The 21,803-nt window shown below is 42.2% G+C and overlaps 2 protein-coding genes across 2 annotated transcripts; both read right to left on the bottom strand.

Annotated features, from left to right (window-relative positions):
* Positions 1-8,421: 8,421 nt before the first annotated feature.
* LOC143030469 (zinc finger BED domain-containing protein 5-like) lies at positions 8,422-9,616 on the bottom strand. The gene is made up of 2 exons (XM_076193618.1): positions 9,318-9,616; positions 8,422-9,133 (listed from the first exon to the last, which is right to left on the bottom strand). The coding sequence occupies exons 1-2, from the start codon at positions 9,614-9,616 to the stop codon at positions 8,422-8,424; spliced, it is 1,011 nt and encodes a 336-aa protein (XP_076049733.1).
* Positions 9,617-18,222: 8,606 nt separating this feature from the next.
* On the bottom strand, positions 18,223-20,332 carry LOC143030468 (uncharacterized). The gene is made up of 2 exons (XM_076193616.1): positions 18,521-20,332; positions 18,223-18,342 (listed from the first exon to the last, which is right to left on the bottom strand). The coding sequence occupies exons 1-2, from the start codon at positions 20,330-20,332 to the stop codon at positions 18,223-18,225; spliced, it is 1,932 nt and encodes a 643-aa protein (XP_076049731.1).
* Between the last annotated feature and the right edge of the window lie 1,471 nt (positions 20,333-21,803).

Genomic DNA, 21,803 nt, shown 5'->3' with positions numbered 1-21,803 from the left:
AATGATAGCAGGGGCCACTTTGTGTAAAATTCATGATTTGTATACATATACAAATCTGCCTCAAAATCTAATAACATTTCTTGGCCTCAGATATGCCTTTCCAGAAAACTTCATCAAAATTTATTTATAATTTTTTAAGTACAGTTGCAGACAAACCAACAGACAAATGCTAGCAAAAACATAACTTCCTTGGTAGAGGTAATGATGCATTTATTTAACCCATTAAACTCCGATGACAAGATTCTTGTCATTTGGTCAAATAAAACAAAAAATCATAAAACACCAAAATGTTTGATCAAACACCAGAAAAAATATGATGTCAGTCCTCGCGAGCGAAGCGAGGACTGACGGTGACCCACACAGGAGAGAAATGTTTTCAGTGTGACATGTGCAGCTTACAAAAAGGTTTTCTCACACGGCATACATGGAATCATACTTATGAAAGGTCCTTCCATTGTGACCTGTGTAATGCAGCTTTCTCATGAAAGGCTGACCATGTATGGCATATTATGACTCATACTTATCAGAGACCTTTCCAGTGTAACCTATGTGATGCAGCTTTTCACAAAAGTTCCCTCATATATCATGTGATGACCCACACAGGAGTAAAGCCTTCCCAGTGCAACCTGTGTGATGCAGTCTTCTTACAAAAGTGTGATCTTAAACATCATGTGATGATCCACACAAGATAGTCTTTCCAGTGTAACTTGTGAGATTCTGTTTGTTTCTCTCTCTCTCTCTCTCTTCATGAAAGGGTGCTCTCACATGGCATATAAAGCCCCATGCCTATGAGAAGCCTTTTCATTGTGGCCTGTGCGATGCAGCCTTCTCAGGAAGGAGTGCTCTCATCTGTGTGATGCAATTTTCTCATAAAAGAGTGGTCTCTGATGTCACATGATGACCCATGGGAAGAAACCATTCTCAAACGTCATGTGCTTACCCACCCTGGAGAGTAGCCTTTCTAGGGTGACTCATACAATACAGCTTTCTAATGAAAGGATGATTTCAAATATGTGGTGACCCACACTGGAGAAAGGCCTGTCCAGCAGCGTAATCTGTAACAGGACACTTCATCACAAAAGGGTGATCTGAAATAGTATGTCTTATGTCGGGAGAAGCCTCTCCACTGTAACCTGTGAAATGCAACTTTGTCATGAAGGAGTAATATCAAATGGAATTTGATGAACACAGGAGAGCTGCCTTCCTATTGTTACTTGTATAATGCAGCTTTCTTGCAAGATGTTTTCAAAAGTCACATGATAACCCACACAAGAGAGAAAATTTCATGACATTACATTACACATTTCTCATGAAAGACTGGAGCTGTGTGGGGAGATATTTATTAGATTCAAACCTGGACCTATTGCATTTGAGGTAGAAATGAATGTAACATACTACTTGTGAAAAAAGTTTTATACTTGTCTTTAAAGTTCTGTATGAAATTGTTATGATTTATTTAGTGATGCTGTGGTGAACTCATACATATACTAGTGGAGTAGTTATAGTGAATGTTTTATAGGACCAGAATATCTAAAATCTGTTCATCATCTCAACCTACATGTGTTGGAAATGGTCTAATTTAAGTTTGAACTAATATGTTATAGAAATAGTGGACTTCCACTTGATCTGTACAAAACAAAGAAATGAAATAAGTAAATGAATGATTGTAGCATCAATCATTAGTATTGTGAAACCATAGTAAATAAAACAAAATAGAAATACATTTGTGTTACAATGACTAAATGCATGCCCTACAGGCCACACTGACCTTGTCCCATGTTGTTTTAATCCATAACCATGACATGAATCACACTAGTGAATTTAACTTATTGTAGTGTATAGGAAGGGAGCAACACTTGGATAACATCATCTACTCCAACTTATCATACCTAGCCTCAAATTCATATACAATTCTAATCGAGTCTATATTTTTTTGCTTACAATTATCATATATCGATTTGAATTCATGTTTTGTTTCAGCTTGGGCTATATCACCAAAGTTGTTCCACATTTGGACGAAGAAATGATAAAGAAAATCCTAACTACACTAATAAGACCAAAACTTGAGTACACAGCAGCACTCTGGACACCCAGTACCAAAAAGAACATTAAAAAACTAGAAAGGTTACAAAGAGCAACAACCAAACTAGCACCAACTCTTTCCAAACTAACATATGAGCAAAGACTGTCCAAATTAGAACTACCAACTTTGGAACAGAGAAGAGAAAGAGGTGACCTGCTGACTATCTACAGAATAATGAAAGGAATGGAAGTCTTAGATAGGGATGACTTGTTAATATGAGACAACGGTAAAATGAGAGGACACGAAAAGAAACTAAAAAAAGAGAGTTACAGAAGAAATTTAAAAAGGAACAGCTTCCCACACAGAGTGATAGATACATGGAATAAATTAGACAGCGAAACAGTGTGTGCAAACACTATACAAGATTTTAAGAAAAAACTTGATGCCGAGAGATACAAAGACGGGTCACCATGAGCATAGCTCCCCGTATAATACAACTTGGTAAATACTAGGTAAATACATATATATACACATTCTTCACATCCTTTAGACATGTAGTCTTTCAAAATTTGTTCTCATGACCTCTTTAAGTCCTAACCTTTCTCATCTGTCACTGTAATTATCCTAATTAGTGACCTGAATGCTAAAATCATATCACCTTTTTTTCCTAAATTGTTCAAAGTTAACAGAGCCAGTGCTTATAATCTTTCCTCAGGTGTCTAGTATTGAAGGAGGAAAATGACACATCCATTGGTACAAAATATGGTTCATAGAGTATTTGATGTTAGGAGATAAAATGGCTTATGCATATTGCCAGCATTTTCCCCTTTCTATTCTAGATGCCTATTGGTTTATTTGGCAGGCTGGAGACCAGTGTGGTTGCTGGCCTTTGTATTCTCTCTATCTTGCTTATATCCTTCACTCTGTGTGGAGGCCATACCACTGATGCATATATTCTTGGACAGATCAGGGTTTTGATTAGTTTGTTCATTTCTTCATCCATATAATGTAAAGCCACTTTAATCTTCTGCAGATAGTCTTTGTATCTCCCCCTCATGCGCAATTTGCGCAAATTGTGTGTACACCCCCTTTTTATGTTTGTTTCTCCCCGCAAGCTTGGGCTATATAAGGAGTAAAATGTTTCTCAACTGTGTTATTTCTGAAGAAGCCCTGCTGGGTGAAACGTCAAATATATTGGATCCCATATTCTGCGTTTGGCCTCTCTCCTTCACACCTTTTGTTGAACCAGTCCTGTTTCTGCTTCTATCTCCAATCTTTAGCACATGTTTGTTCACTCAGAGATTTACAAAAGAAGAGCATACTGACAAGAGACTTTTTTGTCCATAAGTAGTTCAAGGAAGAAATAAATAAACAAGTGAACTAAACAATTGGCAGGGATTACAGCATGATGCTTGGGTGTATTCTAAATTAATCTTAAAACCTCGAACCATACTACATTGTACAGCCTCTGCAGGAAGTTCATTCCATTCCCAGGTTGTAAATGTCAAGAAATATTTCCCATTTCCTCATTATTCCCATGGTATTCATGAAATCCTCCCAGTTTGCTTCTTCAAAGAATCTTTTCAATCATAAGTAATCTACCTTCCCAATATTGAGTTGTCCTTGACTGTGTGAATCATTCCTTGGCTCTATTTCCCCATCCTAAAGCTGAAATTAAAATTTTCATGGCCACTTTTTCCTATAGGGCAAAGATAGTTCAAGGAGTTGATGTCTGATTCTTTGGTTAGTAACAAGTCTAATCTTGTGGGAATGTCAGCTCTTCTTTTCCAGGTCACTTCCTTTATCAACTGGGTCATTGTGTTACTGATTGATTGTCAAGTGAGAATGTAAGCACTGAAGAAAGGTGCCTTCTTTCTGTAAATTAGTATATGAAAAGAGATTGTGACTTGCTATTATAATGAAGAAACAAATGAGAACAGAGGACGTGGAGTAGGAGGTCCAAATATCTATATATTGAATAGTTTATTCTCTCAACTCACAGAAAATCAGAAGTTGCAAAGGAGACTTGTCACAGTGAGTTCAGTAGAAATAAAAGCAGGCGAAAAAAAATGCATTGGGGTACACTGAGCACAACAGTTTGTCAAGTGAAGAAGAGACTAATATTGGGCACAGTGACTTGAATATTTTTGTTTAATCATCTACTTTTATTGCCAAAATTACAACTTTTCCTGTGACTTTATTACTGGCCACCATATAATAATTGTGACCTTTTTTCTTAGCCAAGATGGTAACTTTTTTCTGTGACTATTGCCTGACATCCACAATATAACCTAATCTGGATCAATATAACAACTTAAATCTATAATTAAAAGGATGATCAGGACAGATCTGAGGTTTATCTAAAGAAACATCATGTGAGGATAAAGTCTTTGTTAGTATGATGTTTTGATTGTTACAGCAATATCAAATACAGGTACTCCTCGTTTAACAACGACAATTGGGACCAGCGCGCCGTCGTTAACCGAATTGGTCGTTAAGCGAAAGTGTATACATATACATACATGTACTGTATGTACAATGTCCAGCAATACATGTATCTTTATTTTCGTGTATTTTCCCTCTTTTATACAGTACATTAAAGCTTTATTTACTGTTTATTTACGGTGGTTAGGTTCCTAAAATTACCGTATATGACCAAATCCGCGTATGCTGACATTCTATATTGAAAACCGGGGTATTTTTTTAGTTTCGACCATGGGCGCAATATAGCAATAGAAATTTAATTATTAATTTTGTAAATTAAAATGTATCAACGTAATATGCAATTTTGTGGGCGGAAATGAAAGTAAAAAATACCTTGCTACAAGAAAATATGCTAATGAACGAAGTCGATAGCATAGGCTCGGGACGCCATCTTGTCGTCTGCCAACGTCTCTCACGACGACGACAACGAGGACGAGCAGGATGACATTTAATTTGCAGGTAATGATTGATTAAACACAGGTTAGTTTAGTTTAGGTTAGACGAATTAATTTATCATCCTTTCATTTCTTCGACATCGGCATCTATCATAACAAACATGGTGTACCATTCGTCCGACATGACTTCGTTACTTACGAAATCTGTTTTAGCATTTTTTTTTTCATTTCCGCTCACAAAATTGCATATTACGTTGATACATTATAATTTACAAAATTAATAATTAATTTTCTATTATATTGCGCCCATGGTCGAAACTAAAAATTTACCACTACCGGTGTACACTGTACCCCAGGTAGTTTTTGCAGCTTGTAGGATGGTAATGTAGACCTAAGCTTCAGAACACTTTACCTCACAGCTAATATCCACCGTACAAGTTCATTTATAACATCATACAAATTTGCCTCAGCCAACTTAATTATCGTACACGACGTCGTAACTTCGGGAGATTTACGTTAAACGACGTCATAAAGCTCGTCGTTACTCCGAGTTGTCGTTAACTGAGTAGGTCGTTAAACGAGGAGTACCTGTACCAGCAAAAAGAGGAAAAGCGAGAATGTGTTCCTGTCCAATTGTCTAGATGAGCAGGTGTGTCCAAGTGTTTCTTGATAAAACTGTAACATGCAAAACACAATAAAGGCTTTGTCCTCACATGATGTTTCTTTAGATAGACTTTCCAACAACTGGAGATTGCATAGAGATCCCAAGATGAAACTTACATAAATGTATATTAAGTGTACACATGAATAAAGTGTACACATTGGGAGTTCTCATCAAGGTTGCCTCAGTGTGGGTTCTTAATGGGGGTTCTCCAGTGGAGGTTCTTAAGGAGAACTCCCCAGTGGTGTGGGTTCTTGGCCGTTTTTTTCAGTGGAGCTTTCTTAACAGGGTTTGGCTAGCCGGATGGTTAACAAGGTTTCCCAATTGTAGGAGATTTAACATTGTTACCCCATTGGAGTTTTGTTTGAGCTTCCAAAGTAGGAACCCCCTTACAGGAACTGCCTTGTCGTGGGTTGGGGGTGTCTCCGTGGTGTTCATCCTGATCCAGACTTGTAGGAATGTTGTCTTTAACTCATCTTGGAGCATCACGCTGCGAACCTAGCTCGCTGCCTCCGTCTCCTCCTCCTCCTCCTCCTCCCACCATAAGAAGACAGCCTTAGGACATGACTTGAAATGCACAGTCGTCACCTCCCTTGCCATCTCCCCACCTCACAACTAGAGCGAGCCATATTACATATTGCGCCCAAACTTCATTTCAAAATAAAAACCTGTTTACCACTGCAGTGTTTGCCTTCCAGCCAAAACCCTGATACAGACCTATATCTATATGAAAGAAGAATATCTTGTGCGGAGGAAAACCTCTTCCTGGGTCTCACATTTGACAGTCGTTTGGTCTTACCTTCGTTACATTAAGGCTATTTGAATGAAAGCAATGTCACTCCTTAGAGTTTTAGTCCATACCACTTGGTTCGCCATCAGACTGGCCTCCTATTACACCGAACAATTATCCTCTCAAAGTTGGAATACGGCTTTGAAATGTACTTATCTGCTACTGAAGCTCGACATCGTGTGTTGAACTCGGTACATCATGCCAGTGTTTGTTTAGTAGCCGGTGCGTTCCGTTCATCCCCAATACCAAGCATGCTGGTGGATGCAGGCGTTCTTCCATTGGACTAACGTCACCAGTCGCTGTTGCTGAGATACTGGTATAGATTCCAGCCTTTTTTGAGTCACTTTTTTATATGTTAGTATCCCAAGACTCACATTCACCGCTATATACATCTCGTCCAAGCTTCCCTAAACCTCTTGGCTTCAGGGTAGCATCTGCCATGACGCTATTGAATGTACCTTCCATTTCAGTATTTTCCTATAGACTTCCTAGAGTTGGTTACTGGCAACTCTCCACTGTTACTCTCTGCAACTCTGATATTCCCAACAGAAATGTGTTACCAGATTACGAGTACCATACACTATTTCTAGAACACTGTTCTGTGATGGCCACATGTTTCATGTTCCTTTATATTATTCAGGACTACTGGGTAGGATGTCCGGGAGAAATTTCAACACATACAGGCAACACATAAAAATACAAACTCCTCCTTTCACTTTTCATACGTGACCCGTCTCCAACTTCCTAGCCCATGCTAACCTCCCCCCACAGCCCCGCCATCCTCTATGCTGAACACTACTCCCAATGCCTGCTTACAGCTTAAAAACAGGTCTGTGACGATATGCCGAGACTTCAATTTACAGTGTCAGTCTTCCGTCCAAAAACACCACATGTCTCACAACGCTCAGGAACCTGTATTTCGGAACTCTCTCCCCTTCCTGAATATTCTACCTAGATTATGAATTCTTATTAGCTGGACATAGACATATGAATGACAAGCCGCCGCCATGGATTCGTAATCTGAGAACGTCGGGGTTCGCGGGCCGTGCAGGGTCACTGGAAGGCGTCACTTCATGCCAGACTCTGCACTCCAACAGGTCAGTAACCTCTCTGGTATCCTAGGTTCCCACAGTCTTGAAACACCACCCCACTATGGGAATATATATATATAGTGATATATATTAAATGGCAAAGATTACTAGATATATAGACTTCAAGCCAGACCCTGCACTCCAGCAAGTCCATAAATATTGCCCCATGCGTCTATTAAATTGAATCACTACTCACCACACATACACCTACAAGGGGCGACATTCTATATATTTTCCCTTTTTTAAGTGAGGTGTACTATGGTGTAATACATTTATTTGTATACATGTTAATATATATATGACTAGTTGTTGTTTTTTAACCACAAATTACTTTTAATTCCATGCCATCGCAATCGAGACTGAGAGTCGCTCGAAGGAGGCATCCGTTGGGAATTGAAACGTGGACGAGCCGAGGATTCGAACCCAGCTAACCCGTAACAAGTTACAGTAACGTAAAAAATCAAGAAAATGGCGTATTGATTTACGTTACTGTAACTTTGTTACGGGTTAGCTGGTTTCGAATACTCGGCTCGTCCACGTTTCAATTTCCAACGGATGCCTCCTTCAAGCGACTCTCAGTCCCGATTGCGATGGCATGTAATTAAAAGTGGTTTGTGATTGAAAAAAAATATTAATTGATCACTGGGAACCATTCAGTGGGTATGTATATGACTAGCTGTTGACTGTAAAAAGTAGGAAACAAATATAATGTATGTGTAAGAAAGGTAATGTAATGTTATAAAAGACAAAGTTAACATCATGGAATTTTATTATAGCAATATGAATTTGGAAGATTCATATTAATCAAAACAACAGCTTCTTGAATAATATTATGTTAAAAACAAACTGAAAGTGGGATTTTTTTTCTACGTAAAAATCAAGTGATTTCAATGGGAGCCTTGGGCCTATATCATGCTGCTAAGTTTCTCTATTCGTGGTTCAGTCTTGGAAAGTGCTACTCTCAAATCATGTTCCGGTTACAGCCTACTTCTGTGTTTTGCTTTGATGGCTGTCAGAGCTGCAAATCCTGATTCATACAAATAGGTTGTTGCAAAAGGCAAAAACACTTTCACGGTCTCACATCCAAGCACTGGTTTCTCTATCTTCACAGTAGTCCAGAACACACCTAGTATTTGGTGCTGAAAGTTGAAATGAAGAGTTTCATCATTCTGCACCTCAATGAGCTCCTCTTGCAGATTGTGGATAGAAGACTCTTCTTCTGAAAGGTCCTCTGCGTGGACATCGAAAGGTCTGCACATCCATTTGTACTTCTCATGCAGATCTACATCCGGAATATACCTGTCAAACTCTTCACTCAACTTCTCAAGGTGCCCACCAATGACATTTTGTACGCCCACGAGTGAGGCATCCTCTTCATCTTCCAGAATAAGTTTCAATAGTGGAAAGGACGTAGTTTTTCCCTGTTCGATCTTTCCATTCCACAACCTTATATTTGCCTTGAAAACCCTGAGTTTTTCTGACACAGAGATAAGAGTTTCATCTTTCCCTTGCATGGACATATTCAGCAAATTCAACTCTGAAAATATATCTGACAGATATGCCAATTTAAGTAACCCCCCTGGTTCTGAAAGCTTTGATGCCAGTGTATGTTTCCTCTTGTTCAAGAATATTTCAACTTCTGCATGCATATCAAGCACCCTCTGGAGCACTTTCCCTCGGGAGAGCCATCTGACAGATCAGTAGTAAAGCAGGTATTCATATTCTGACTGCATATCATAGCACATCTGAATGAATCCCCTTGAATTCAGGGATGATGATTTAATAGAATTCACTATTTGAGTCGCGTCTTTCATAACAGTATTAAGCTCAATTGATATTTTTTGAAAGGCATGGTTTTCTCAGTGGAGCAGACAATGAGTCACTATCACTAGCAGTGAAACCCTGGCATGTCCCTAGCATTGCAGGTGCTCCATCCGAACACACACTGAGGCACTGATCCCATCTAAATCCTTCTTCTTTGATGAAACTGTCAACCAATTTGAACAGGTCTTCATCTGTTGTTGTTGTCTCCATTCGTTTACAGAACAGGAAGTCCTCTTCAATGTCACTCTTTCCTTGGTACTGCACGTCGGATGATTTATCCAACTGTAAGCTGAATTTCCCGCTCTCGTTGATGGCAGCCCCTACCTGTTCTTTTATGTCTCCCGACATGTCTTTAATTTGTCAGTTGGTTGTATTATCCGACAGTGGAATATTTAAAAAAAAAAAAAAAAAAAAAACTAACTGCAGTATCTCCAATAATGGCGCAAACCATATCAAGTGCTGCCGGCTTTACCAATTTTTCTCCAATTATGTGGGTCTGCATGCACTTGGCAATTCTTTTTGTAAAGAGATAGGAAGCAATTGTTGCTTGTTGAACAGAACGCACTACTGTGTGCATAAGGTTGTCTAACCGCTGACGCTTCAGTTATTCTTTTTCCCTCTTGAAGTACTCACGATCTTTCCCAGCCAGAGTTGGGTGTTTTCCCCTGGAGATGGTGAATTGATACGATAATTGAATAAATACAGGGAATACTCACAGAAAGATACCAGTACAACGATATACGCTCACAACAGAACAAGAGTGAATAATGAAACGACACCAGACCCATTCAACTCCGATGGGAAGATTCTTGTCATTTGGTCAAATAAAACAAAAAATCATAAAACACCAAAATGTTTGATCAAACAGCACCAGAAAAATATGACGTCAGTAGTCCTCGCTTCGCTCGCGAGCGAGCGAAGCGAGGAGGACTGACGTCATATTTTTCTGGTGCTGTTTGATCAAACATTTTGGTGTTTTATGATTTTTTGTTTTATTTGACCAAATGACAAGAATCTTGTCATCGGAGTTGAATGGGTTGAAAGATTCCTGTTAATGCAAGTGTGTAGTTTACAGCAAATTAATATCTCGTCATTGGCTTATTTCGAATGAAGTTGTCTTCATATTTGTATGTCTGTGTGCAAGTTAGTGTCGTTGGTATGAATGAGTAACGTATCCGAAGCGCTTTTACAAGACAGCTAAATTTGGCGGCAGTGCATGCACCAGTGTACACATGTATCATATTTACATGGGGAATCCAATACGTCTGATGTTATATGATGTCACGCGTAACTTGTATATGCGCACCTGGCTGTGTTGCTTACGGGTTTTTATCACATGTGCATGGTTATTGTACTGAATTCATATAATTTTGAAAAAAAAAAATGTCTTGGTGACTCCAGGAAAAACGCTTGGCGACCCCCAGGGTTGAGAACCAGTGATATAGAGGAAAACCACTTTCATCTTCTGCAGTCGTCCGTGTATATTTTCCATATTCCTGTTGATATGTCTGTCAGGTGACAGGTTGTCTTTTATCAAGACTCCCAAGTCTTTCTCCTGTTTTGCTTTTGTTATGGGTTCACTTCCCAAGGGGTAGTTTAAGGATGACTTTTTGCTGCTGTTGTCCATTTCCCGTCCTTTTTTTTTTTTTTTTTAGCTTCATTTCCCATTCTTGGCTCCCTGTACAAATAATATTTACATATTTTTACAATAGTCTACCATCCTCCTCGTTTTCCCCCCTTCTCGTGAGTTTTGCGTCACCTGCAAACATGATGACAGCTTCTTGTTCCTTCCATCATGTCACTGGCATGGACAAAAACATTATTGGTGCAAACACCGAACCTTGTGGAACTCCGCTTGTTACTACTCTCCACCTTGACATCTTATTCTTTACTACTATTCTCATGTATCTTTCCTTCAAAAAGTCTTTAATCCATTATAAAGGTTTCCCTCTCAGTCCTCCAGCATGCTCCAATTTTCACTAAAGTCGACTGTGAAGTACTTTGTGTGTGTGTGTGTGTGTATGTGTGTGTGTGTGTGTGTGTGTGTGTGTGTGTGTGTGTGTGTGTGTGTGTGTGTGTGTGTGTGTGTATTCACCTTGGTCTTTGGATCACGTGTTGGACTCGTGATCGACAGCTATTTCCCTCCCGGAAGAGAGCTCAGAGCTCGTATGACCGATCTATGGGTAATGCTATGACCTTTCACACACACACACACACACCCAACTCCCCGCCCACGAGAGTCAGAGTATCGACCCGAAGCGCAGCGATACCGAAATAATTTCGGCCCTGGGCAGGATTCGAACCAGGTACTGCGAGCACCACCGTACTTCCCAGTCCAGCGCTCTACCAACTTCGCCACCGAGTGTGTGTGTGTGTGTGTGTGTGTGTGTGTGTGTGTGTGTGTGTGTGTGTGTGTGTGTGTGTGTGTGTGTGTGTGTGTGTGTGTGTGTGTGTGTGTGTGTGTGTGTGTGTGTGGTGGCAACAGAGCAGCCACCACTAGACCTCGAGTCGAGATGCCAACCCAATGACGACGGAGAAGGGAAAACGGGAAAGTCGAAGGGTGACCACAGCGGATGGCGGAAGCCGTCTAGGGTCTGTTGTTATGTGTGTCTGCGACTCGGTTACTTCACGAGGAACTGTAGAGAGACGGAGCTCATTTGTTAGAAATGTAATGAGCCGGGACACATGGCTCGACACTGCAACCAGGGAAACGGGCGAAGAGTGGCTGCTACGCAAGCAGCCGCCAAAGAAATGTAAGGACGCCGTCCAGCCTTATGCCGATCGTGGGTGTCTGGTTGAGAGGAAGGTGCGCGAGGGCACTAATAGATTCCGGGTGTTCAGCCAAAATTGTAACGACCGACGTGGTTCAATAATTCAGACAGGGACACATAGCCTTGATGACAGTCGACAGAAGCGAGACAAAGTGCGAAGGTGACCAGGAAATTGAAATGAAGGTGGAGGGCATTCCGATACAACTAAGAGTGCTTGTCATTAGAACGGTCATAGAGGGAATTGACGTGGTGCTGGGAATGAATGTAATTACTCAGCTTGGAGAAGTCGCGTTTATCGCCGGGCAAATGAGGATTGGAGCGATACGCAACTCGAGTACGGAAGGGAAAGGTAGGACCCGTCTGAGGCCGGAAATGGACGTAGGGATGACAATGAGGGCCATGGAGAGCTGTGTAACCACGAAGCTCGACCTTTACCCTTGCACGATTGAGGACAAAGACTTCCTGGTGAAATTTGATGGCCAAAAATTGGAAGTCAATTTGGCGCTGAAATGGGGGCTACGTGAGATTGAAATCGGGACTGACTCAGCCACAGTAATGGGGTGGATGAACTCAGTGCTGACGGCTGAGAAGAGAATACGCATGAAAGGGGCAGCAGAGGTCATTGTGAAGCGGCGTCTTGGGATCCCAAAGGAGTTGCTAGACGAGTTTGGCATGAAGATAAGGGTGAGCAAGGTGCCGTCGGGAATGAACAAAGTGGATCCGCTAAACAGAGTGAAGAAAAGCTTGCTGAAAGTGTCGGAAGAACAAGACGAGGAGAAGGTTGAAGTGTACGCTGCAGGGTCCTTCTGCGCGAAAGAGTTCCATGGAACTCATCACCTAAGTGTCGATAGGCCATTGTTCTTGGAAAGGAAAGTTGACCCAAATATAACGATGGAAGAATTCCGGTGGGCGGTGAGAGTGCATGTGTCCGATGCCAGTCAATGGACCCCGCCCCCAGACCGCACGTGGCGGGGGAACTTAGCGTAGAGGAAAAGTGGAGGAGACTGGCGTTTGATGTAACCCACTATCGGCGGGGGATGTACTTATCGATGGTTGACTGCGGCCCGGGACGTTTCGCCGTCTGGCGGAAGCTGAAGACGGAGACGGGAGAGGAAATTGCACGGGTGATGAATGAGATATTTCTGGAACGGGGTCCAGTGGATGAAGTCCTGATGAACAATAGCGCTGCATTTCGGTCGGGGGCGCTGAAAGAAAGGTTGGACAAGTGGGGCACGAGACGCTTCTTTGGGGCTGCTTACCGGCCGAGTAAAAATGGAATAGTAGAACGACACCATCGCACGATTAAGCCCATCGCCGAGAGGGCACTAATACCACCCATAGAAGCAGTCTTCTGATAAAATATGTCCCGTAGGTCAGGCCAAGACGAAGGCTCGGCCCCACAGAGACCCTTATTTAAATATGATTGGCGACATCCCTAGGTACTGGTGCTACCAGCCAGTACTGAAGAAGACCCCGCCTCAGTACAGATGGGGGAGGAGGTATGGGTGAGCCCAAAGGATGGTAAGTTCACGTCACAGTGGACGAGAGGGATCGTAACGGAGGTAAATTCGGTGAACAACATCTCTGTCGAGGGAACGCCGCGACATATCTTGGATCTTCGTCGTGTGGTGAGTGACAAAGGAAATGAGGAAAAGAGTCACGACGTGGTAGTGAACGAGGAAGCGGCACCCCGGAGGCCCCAGCGCGACAGACGTCCTCCAAGATGGCTGCAAGACTACGAAGTAGGAAATGGAGGAGACGAAGAAGTCGAAGAATAGGTTGATCTCGAGATCAAGGGTGTGTGTGGTGTGGTGGTGCACAGTTGGCACCCCCGGCGCGGGGTCAAAAGGTCAGACCGAGCCGGGGCCCCCAGTATGTGTGTGTGTGTGCGTGTGAAACGAGTAGAAGCAATTGGAACTGTGCTAGGACTAGGTTTACTAATAGGCAACGGTGTTAGGTAAGCTAGGATAGAGAGTGATGGAAGTGTGGTGCAAAAGACGGGATTTCCACAGAAATCAGATAAGTTATCGATATAATCGAGTGTGCCTTCTTCTTGGATTCATAAGTGCAATGATATGAGGGTAGAAACATGAAACATAAGAGAGGAAAAGAGGAGGAATTTGAATGTGAGATGAGGTGCCGAAGAAGTATGATAGGGGTTATTCGGCTGGGAAGAGTGAGAAACGAGGTGAAGAGGAGAACGGAATTGGAAAGGGAGTTGGAAGATAGGGTTGGTGAAAGAGTATTGGGATGGTTTGAACATATGGAAAGAATGAGTGAAGAAAGATTAGTAAAAGAGGTGTGGAAGAAAGAGGTGGAAGGAGTGAACATGAGGGGGCGACCAAGGATGAGATAGATGGATGGGATAAAAGTGGCATTGGGAAAGAGGGAAATGTCTGTTGAGGAAGGACGGGAGAGGACAGAAGATGGGGTGAATGGAGAATGGTTGTGTATGGATGATTCAGTGATGCATGAGGGGGAGTGGGTGGGGGAATGGGGTGAGAGAGCATGTGTGAAAAATAAATTGACGCAGCCCGAAGGGATATCTCCCCGTCTTCTCCATTTCTGCGTGAGGGGACAGAGAGGGGGTCACCGATTTAATGAAACGGCCTTGCTGTGGATGTGGTGTGTCTTGCGACACTGGTTCTGACCAAGGGGATTGATCGAGATGCAGGGATGACCCATCATCCAGGAGGAGGTAAGATGAGAAGGAAGTAAGGGGAGTATGTGGGGATGGAATGGGTGGGAATGGTCTTTATGCTTTTGTTTTTTGGCTACCTCCCTTGTAAGGGGAAAAAAGCCTTTGGTATATGTACGTATGTATGTATATTCATGTGCATATATTTTCTATACATTTTTATGCTGGCAGGTTTTCATCCATGTTTAAATATTTTTAGAATGTATTTAAAAGTGTTTAAATAGGCTGAAATCTTTAAGGAGTGTGAGAGGGCCTAGACCAGGGGTGGGGAACCTTTTTGTGCATGAAGGCCACCTTACAATTCACCGTCCCACATAGAGGCCGCACTGAACAAATTATTATCATTTTCTTTTAATTATTTCATCCCTTTTTAGGGGACGGTGTAAGTTTTCCACCCCCCTCCCTAAAAATTCAGTTTAAAAATATTTTTTTAATTTTTAGAAATATACATATGTATAAAAATTTCAATTGATTTTTTACCCATTTTCTTTTTTAATTTCGAAGTGGGTGCAGAATTTACACTTGAACCTTTTTTTGTTTTTAATTATACCCTTTTTATGAATTCAAATTCAAAGCAATTTAGAAATGCAAAAAATTCTTATAGATATTTAATGAGACAAAAAATACTAAGCAAAAAATATTGCATAAAATGTAATTATAAAATGAAGATTCAAAATCTTAAGGCCGCAGAAGGCCGCATTTGATGGCCTGGAAGGCCGCAGGTTCCCCACCTCTGGCCTAGACTATGAAGATTAATATTTTTGGGCATAGTTTCTATTTAGCAAATTTTCACCGTGTAAACCCCCTCTTAAATAGACGAAAATGTTCGGACTACGTTTCCTATTTACCAGTGTTTTTTCTGCAATATATATATATAATATATATATATATATATATATATATATATATATATATATATATATATAATTAAGGCATAAGCTTTGGCTGTTAGAATCAGTAAAAAAATATTCTAGTATTTTTCATATAATTAACATATAGGTGACTGCCATATTTGTACGTTGTCCGTCAATTGTACATATTTTTCACACTTAAGCTCCTAATCTAATTAATTACATTTATAAAAAATATATGTAAGTGAACACTTTGTATTTACAAATTGCATACAAGCATAAGCATAATCACAACAAATATAAATTAGGTTAGCATAAAATTGTATTGGATACAATTTTGGTATATTCAATACCTTCATGAATTTCTTTCTGAAGAAAAATATAGTTAGTTCTGCTGCCCTCTCTTAGCCAAGAACAACTCATGACAGATAGTATATAATGTCCTAGCACAGAGCATGAACTTTTATTTGATGGATAACGATATGCACCTGCTCCTGAAGACCCAGATAGATGTAAAAAGTTCACTGTATAATAATCAAATTCCTCGCAATATTCCTCCATAATTCCAATCCAGACTTGACCATCATCAATGCAGCTAACATACTCTTCAGGTTTGACACATTTTACATTGTCAACCATTGCAGGTTTATTAGTAATATGGCCTTTCTGTATTCGATTCTTCTCTCCAATGCCACTTTAAATTCAATTTAAAAATAAATTCTTTCTTGTTTATGGAAATTTAAAAAAAAAAAATCTTCTTTATGGAAACAAATCTATGATATTTCTGAATTCCCTGAATGGCCACACTGCCATGGAATCGATGTTCCAACCGTTGTTCTACATCTTTCAAATCAGATGTGGATACAAAGAAAAATTTTATTGTCTTCCTCAAGTGTTCTCCACAGAATTGAAACATGTTTTCTAGTGTAAGAATTTGCTTCTCTGTAGTTCTCTACAAACTGACACGAGCAGTAGTTCTCTTCACTGTTCCGCCAATCCTATCTCATGATTTTTGCCATGAGATGTACCAAAAAATGCCATTCACAACACAAACCAAAATCCTCCTCATGGTAACAGAGATTTGTGAAGAATTATCTGTTCTTATATTGGCCAGCACATCCGTTCGAAAACTAGTACATCTTCTTCAGTTGTGGGCATCTGAATTTGACATAGTCCATAACCTATTTTATGAGTAAACCATTATAGTTTTGTGTTTTAGTGATGGAGATAAGAAACAGACACTGAAATGATTAAGTTCTTGGTCTTCAGATGATCTATAATAGATGAAAGGATGAAATGTACATTGTCAGTTTGTGAGTTGTCCCAGTGAAATCCCTGAACAGCATCTTGGACAATGAAAGAATAATTTTTTGAGAAGTCACCTACTACAATTGCCTCATTCTGAGGTGGTAGTGTGTCGACTGTTGTAAGTATTATGATTGCTGCTGTGCAACAAAATGATGATGAACTATGCAGGATATTTTCTTATTTAGTGATGATATGTGGGATCCGGCGAATTCACCGACAACAATTTATCGACAACAATTCATCGACACGCTCAATTCGTCAATATAGTACACAATTCATCGAAAAATAAAAGTAAAAATATTCTAATTTGAAATATATAACTAGGTCGTGTTTTCATCCTTGATTTAGCATACTTTTACCTTTGATAATGAAATAATTACTTTCATAGCCTTTGTAGATACTACAAAAACAAGGTAGAATTTCTTTTCGTATTTATTAAGAATAGTTCAAGTTCTTTCATGACAGAACTATTCAAAATTACAAACTAGTATGTATTCATGAAGTGGCTCCACTTTGTCTACCATTGTGCAACGGTCACCCATTGTTTTTAAGGTATTTAACTTAGAGCTGATTTAACACTGTCAAGCAACTGAAGACAATTCAGAACACCTCTTGGGTAGTCTTTGCAAATTTGCATCAAGTTTCTTTTACTGTACTGCAGACACTATAATCCATAAGATCTTTGTATGAGAGACCTTTTTCTCCTAATGCAGTCAACTGTAATTTTGAGTTTTTATGATATGTACAGACACAGAGAGAATAAAGCAAGGTTTACACGCTACGATAAATTGTAGCGATTTATCGCTACGATCTCCTGTTTACACGTAATGACAAATTGTAACAACCTTTTCATTACAATAAATCGATACAATTTATCGTAGCGTGTAAACCTTGCTTAAGCCCCACCACTACCAGCAAACAAACAATATGATGGCCGTAATTTACCAAATATGTGTAGAATCCCATTTTATTGTTCTTTCTATAATTTTTATATTTCAAATGTCTCTCTTAAAGGTCAGATATCAAGACTTCCATAACTTTTTGTATTTACAGTTTAATGTACATAAAAAAGCATACTGACAGTATTCTATATAATTCCACCATCTACCTCTTATCAAATTTGGCAAACACAGTTTTTTTTTTTTTTTTTTTTTTTTTTTTTTTTTTTTTTTTTTTTTTTTTTTTTTTTTTTTTTTTTTTTTTTTTTTTTTTTTTTTTTTATTGATTGCAAGTATTTACAAAAGAAGGAAAAAAAAAAAAACTTGCGCGGGTCACAACCCGCTACTTCCTAAGAAGTCTGAAGGACTTGTACAATGTATTACAAAACTAAAGGTAAATATGCTGGCAGCCATCTCTTCGGTACTCTTCTGTCTCCCGGTCTGATGTGTCGTTTTGTCTCAGTCTATGCCTTCCGGGATCCCAGGTAAGGACGGCCAGTCGTCTTTGCTGTAAAGAAAGAAAAAGTCATGGTGAGCGGATATGCTTGTTCTACATAGGCTATATATTCAGTGTGTATTCATCACGAATAGAAAAAGAATAAAATGGGGGGTTATTATCTGGGAGGTGATACTTCCGTTAGGCGCCGAAGCCGGTATGGGTTGATCGCGCCCAACAGCCTCCTCACTAGACCCTCCGGTGAAGTGGCAGGACCCGCTCGAAGAAATGCAGACGCTGTACAGGTAGTCAAGTAGTGGACCAGCGTATTGGCCCCCACCGCGCCGCAGTGTTGGCAGTCTTCTTGGCGTCCCGCAATCTCCCAGAAACATCGATATCCTAGCCTAAGTCGATGTAGGATCACTTCTTGTGGCCTGGAGAGGCGCATTCCTGTGGCCAACTTCTCATAGTTGGAAGTCCTCTTGTACCACAGGGCTGACGGCCTCATGGGCGCCATCAACTTGTGCTTTTCTACCTCTCGCCGGGTCAGTGTTCTTGTGGCGATGGTCAAGATCTCTGCCCGACTCGGGAGCACATCAGTCCCGCCGTCCATATGGTGATTGGTTGCTGCTTTCCTTGCCTCCCTATCTGCCTCTTCGTTCCCCGGCAGGCCGATATGTCCGGGGATCCAATTAAGGACGACTATCCGTCCTTGCTCATGGAGTGACCTTATCTGAAACAGCAAAGATGTCATTAGTTGTACATAATCGTGATGTATGTCATTTTGGATGCTTTGTATTAATGACAGACTATCAGTATGTACTACAACATGGCTTTGGTGGGTGTTGAGGGCGTGGGTCAGCGCCAGCCCCACTGCAATTCCCTCCGCTTGCATTGAGCAGCGAGCGCCCAACACCCTTACTCCCTGTCGTGTGTCTTGTGTGACAAACGCCGCACCCGCCGTCCTACGCTCAGCATCTACTGATCCGTCGGTGTAATACACCACAGAGTTTCCAGGTGTGACGGCCCTCATAGTCTCCACAGCTTTCGCCCGCAGTTGCGGTAGTGGTGCACTACGCCTCATCGCCATTATTGAGATCTTGGCTGGTAGACTCTCCCAGGGCGGAGGTTGCACATATCCATCCACCGGTACATCCCTCCTTTTTAGTAGGATGAGGTCCTGCAGGTGTAAATCCCTGATGTGTCGCGCGAGCTTCGCCGACCATCTGTTCATCGGGAAGACCTCTGGGTCCTGCTGCAGGCCCGCGTTTATTCTTCGCTGTAGGAAGGAGTTCTGCTTTTGGATGACTCTGGTAGTGAAGGCGGCCAGACGTTGTGAAATCCTGGCACTGACCGGCAGTATTCCCGTCTCTTGTTGCATGTTGGCAACCAGGGTCCAGGGTGGTGCACCAAGTATGACGCGCAGGGCCCTGTTTTGTACTGCGTCTAACTTGGATATCTGGATCTTAGAGAGGCCAGCAAGGGCAGCGCTGGCATAGTCTAGCAGTGGCCTTATCGCGCTTACGTAGAAGGTCCTGAGAACCTTACTAGTGGCCCCGTCTTCCTGGTTGCCCAAAGACCTCATGACATTTATCCGGGCAAGGGCCCTTTCCCGGAGGTAAGCCACCTCTGTCTTAAATGACAGCCCGGAGTCTATCCATACGCCAAGGTACATGTGTGCTTTTACCCACTCTACCTCATGCCCTTGTAGGAGTAGTCTGTTTGCCAAGGACCTTTCGCCGCCAATACATATGGCCTTGGTCTTTGGTGGCGATATCTTAAGGCCAAGCACATTGCACTTCTCTGATATGTCAGCAAGGGCTTTTTGTGCTTTTCTAAACTTGGCTCCTCTCCCCGTCACCACTAGGGCGACATCGTCTGCATAGGATATCAGATGACATCCCTTAGGTAGTGGGGTGGCAAGCAGTTCTGCCATTAGCACATTGAACAGGGTGGGGCTTATCACTCCACCCTGTGGTGTACCGTTCTCCAAGGGGTGGTAGCTGGAGACTGCTCCCTGCAGCCGAACCCTGGCTCTTCTGTCAGACAGGTAGTTCGCCATCCACTGTAGGAGCCTCCCCTAAGACCTTCTAGGATGGCATCGGGTTTGGCCGGTTTAAATGCCTTTTTGAGATCGAAGAAGACGACCATCGCGTGACCTCGCTCCACATGACTCAACAGCGTGGCAATGCAATGAGCTGTCCCTATCCCCCTGGTAAAAACCATTGAGATTCTCCGGGGGTGGTCCTAGTTTCCACTGTAGTCTTCGTAGGACCATCCTTTCCATGGTCTTCCCCAGGCAGCTCGTCAAGGAGATGGGCCGATACTTCCCAGGCTCCTTAGGCTTGGGGATAGGGACGATGTCGGCTTGTTTCCAGTTGTGTGGAACTCTCCCCGACAGCCAGCTGGTGTTCACCAGTTGTAGGAGCGCTTTCTCTCCGGCATCACCCAGATGGGTGATCATGGAGTAGGTCACTCGGTCGCTGCCGGGAGCCGTGTCAGTGGATGCCCTGTAGATGGACTGTAGTTCTTGCAGGGTGAATGGCGCGTCTGTGTTTTCTGGGGACTGCATGGCGGCTTGTATCCTGGCTCTTCTTGTTTCAAAGAGCCGAGCTTGAGATCTCTGCAGCTCAACGGGTAGCGTGGCAGTGTGTGTACGTCTGGCGAATTCCAATGCCAGATCTTCTGCCTTGAGGTGTGGTGTTTGGAGTGCTTGTCGGGGAGGGACACGCCTTGTGGCTGTGTGTATTTTCCCCCACAGCTCCCTTAGAGTGGTGTGTGCGCTGAAGCTGCTGCACCACTCTAGCCATTTGTCGCTACGTACGCGTTGAGCTACCTCTCTGGCCTCCTCCACGGCAGTCCGGAGGTTAGCCAGGTTAGCAGGGTTGCGATGTCTGCGCAGGGTCTTTCGCATGGTGTTTACCCTGTGGTTGGCTCTTTTATATCCTGGTTTATAATACCAACCATCGCGGTGATTCCTCCTGCTTGGTGCAGTCCTGGGTATGGCCTCCGCTGCTGCTGCATGTATGTCGGAGGTTAAAAAGGCCTCTATCCCATCCAGGTCGCCGATGGATGGAGTTCCAGTGGACACCTGCGCAGTTATTTATTTATTTTTTTTTTTTTTGCTAAAGAGTTTCCAATTGGCTCTGCGCACATTTCAGGATTCCACTCTAGGGGCCAGTGGGGGTGGTGAGGCCACGGCGAGCGTCATATCAATGCCAAAGTGATCGCTCGTGACCGTATCGTTCACCCCCCCACGACATGCGATGCAGCAGGGAGGGGGAGGCGAAAGAGAGATCAAGCCTACCGTGCCTGACGTGTGTGGGTCCGTCGTTCAAGAGGGCCACACCAGGGGTGGTGCTGAGGACTTCCTCGATATGGTGTCCAGTCGAGTTAGCGGTTGTCACTGAGTGAAGTATGGGATGATGGGCATTGAAATCTCCTGCGACAATATACTTCTCCTTCTCCGCAACGGTGCAGAGCTCCCCCAAGTCTAAGTGACCGTGGGTAGGCGACCTGTATATGTTATATAC

Source organism: Oratosquilla oratoria, chromosome 12, assembly GCF_046742065.1.
Source record: "Oratosquilla oratoria isolate Oo_2021 chromosome 12, ASM4674206v1, whole genome shotgun sequence".
Classification (NCBI taxonomy): Eukaryota; Metazoa; Arthropoda; class Malacostraca; order Stomatopoda; family Squillidae; genus Oratosquilla; species Oratosquilla oratoria.
Note: the sequence above shows the minus strand (reverse complement) of the source record. Positions and strands in the feature narration are given on the sequence as shown.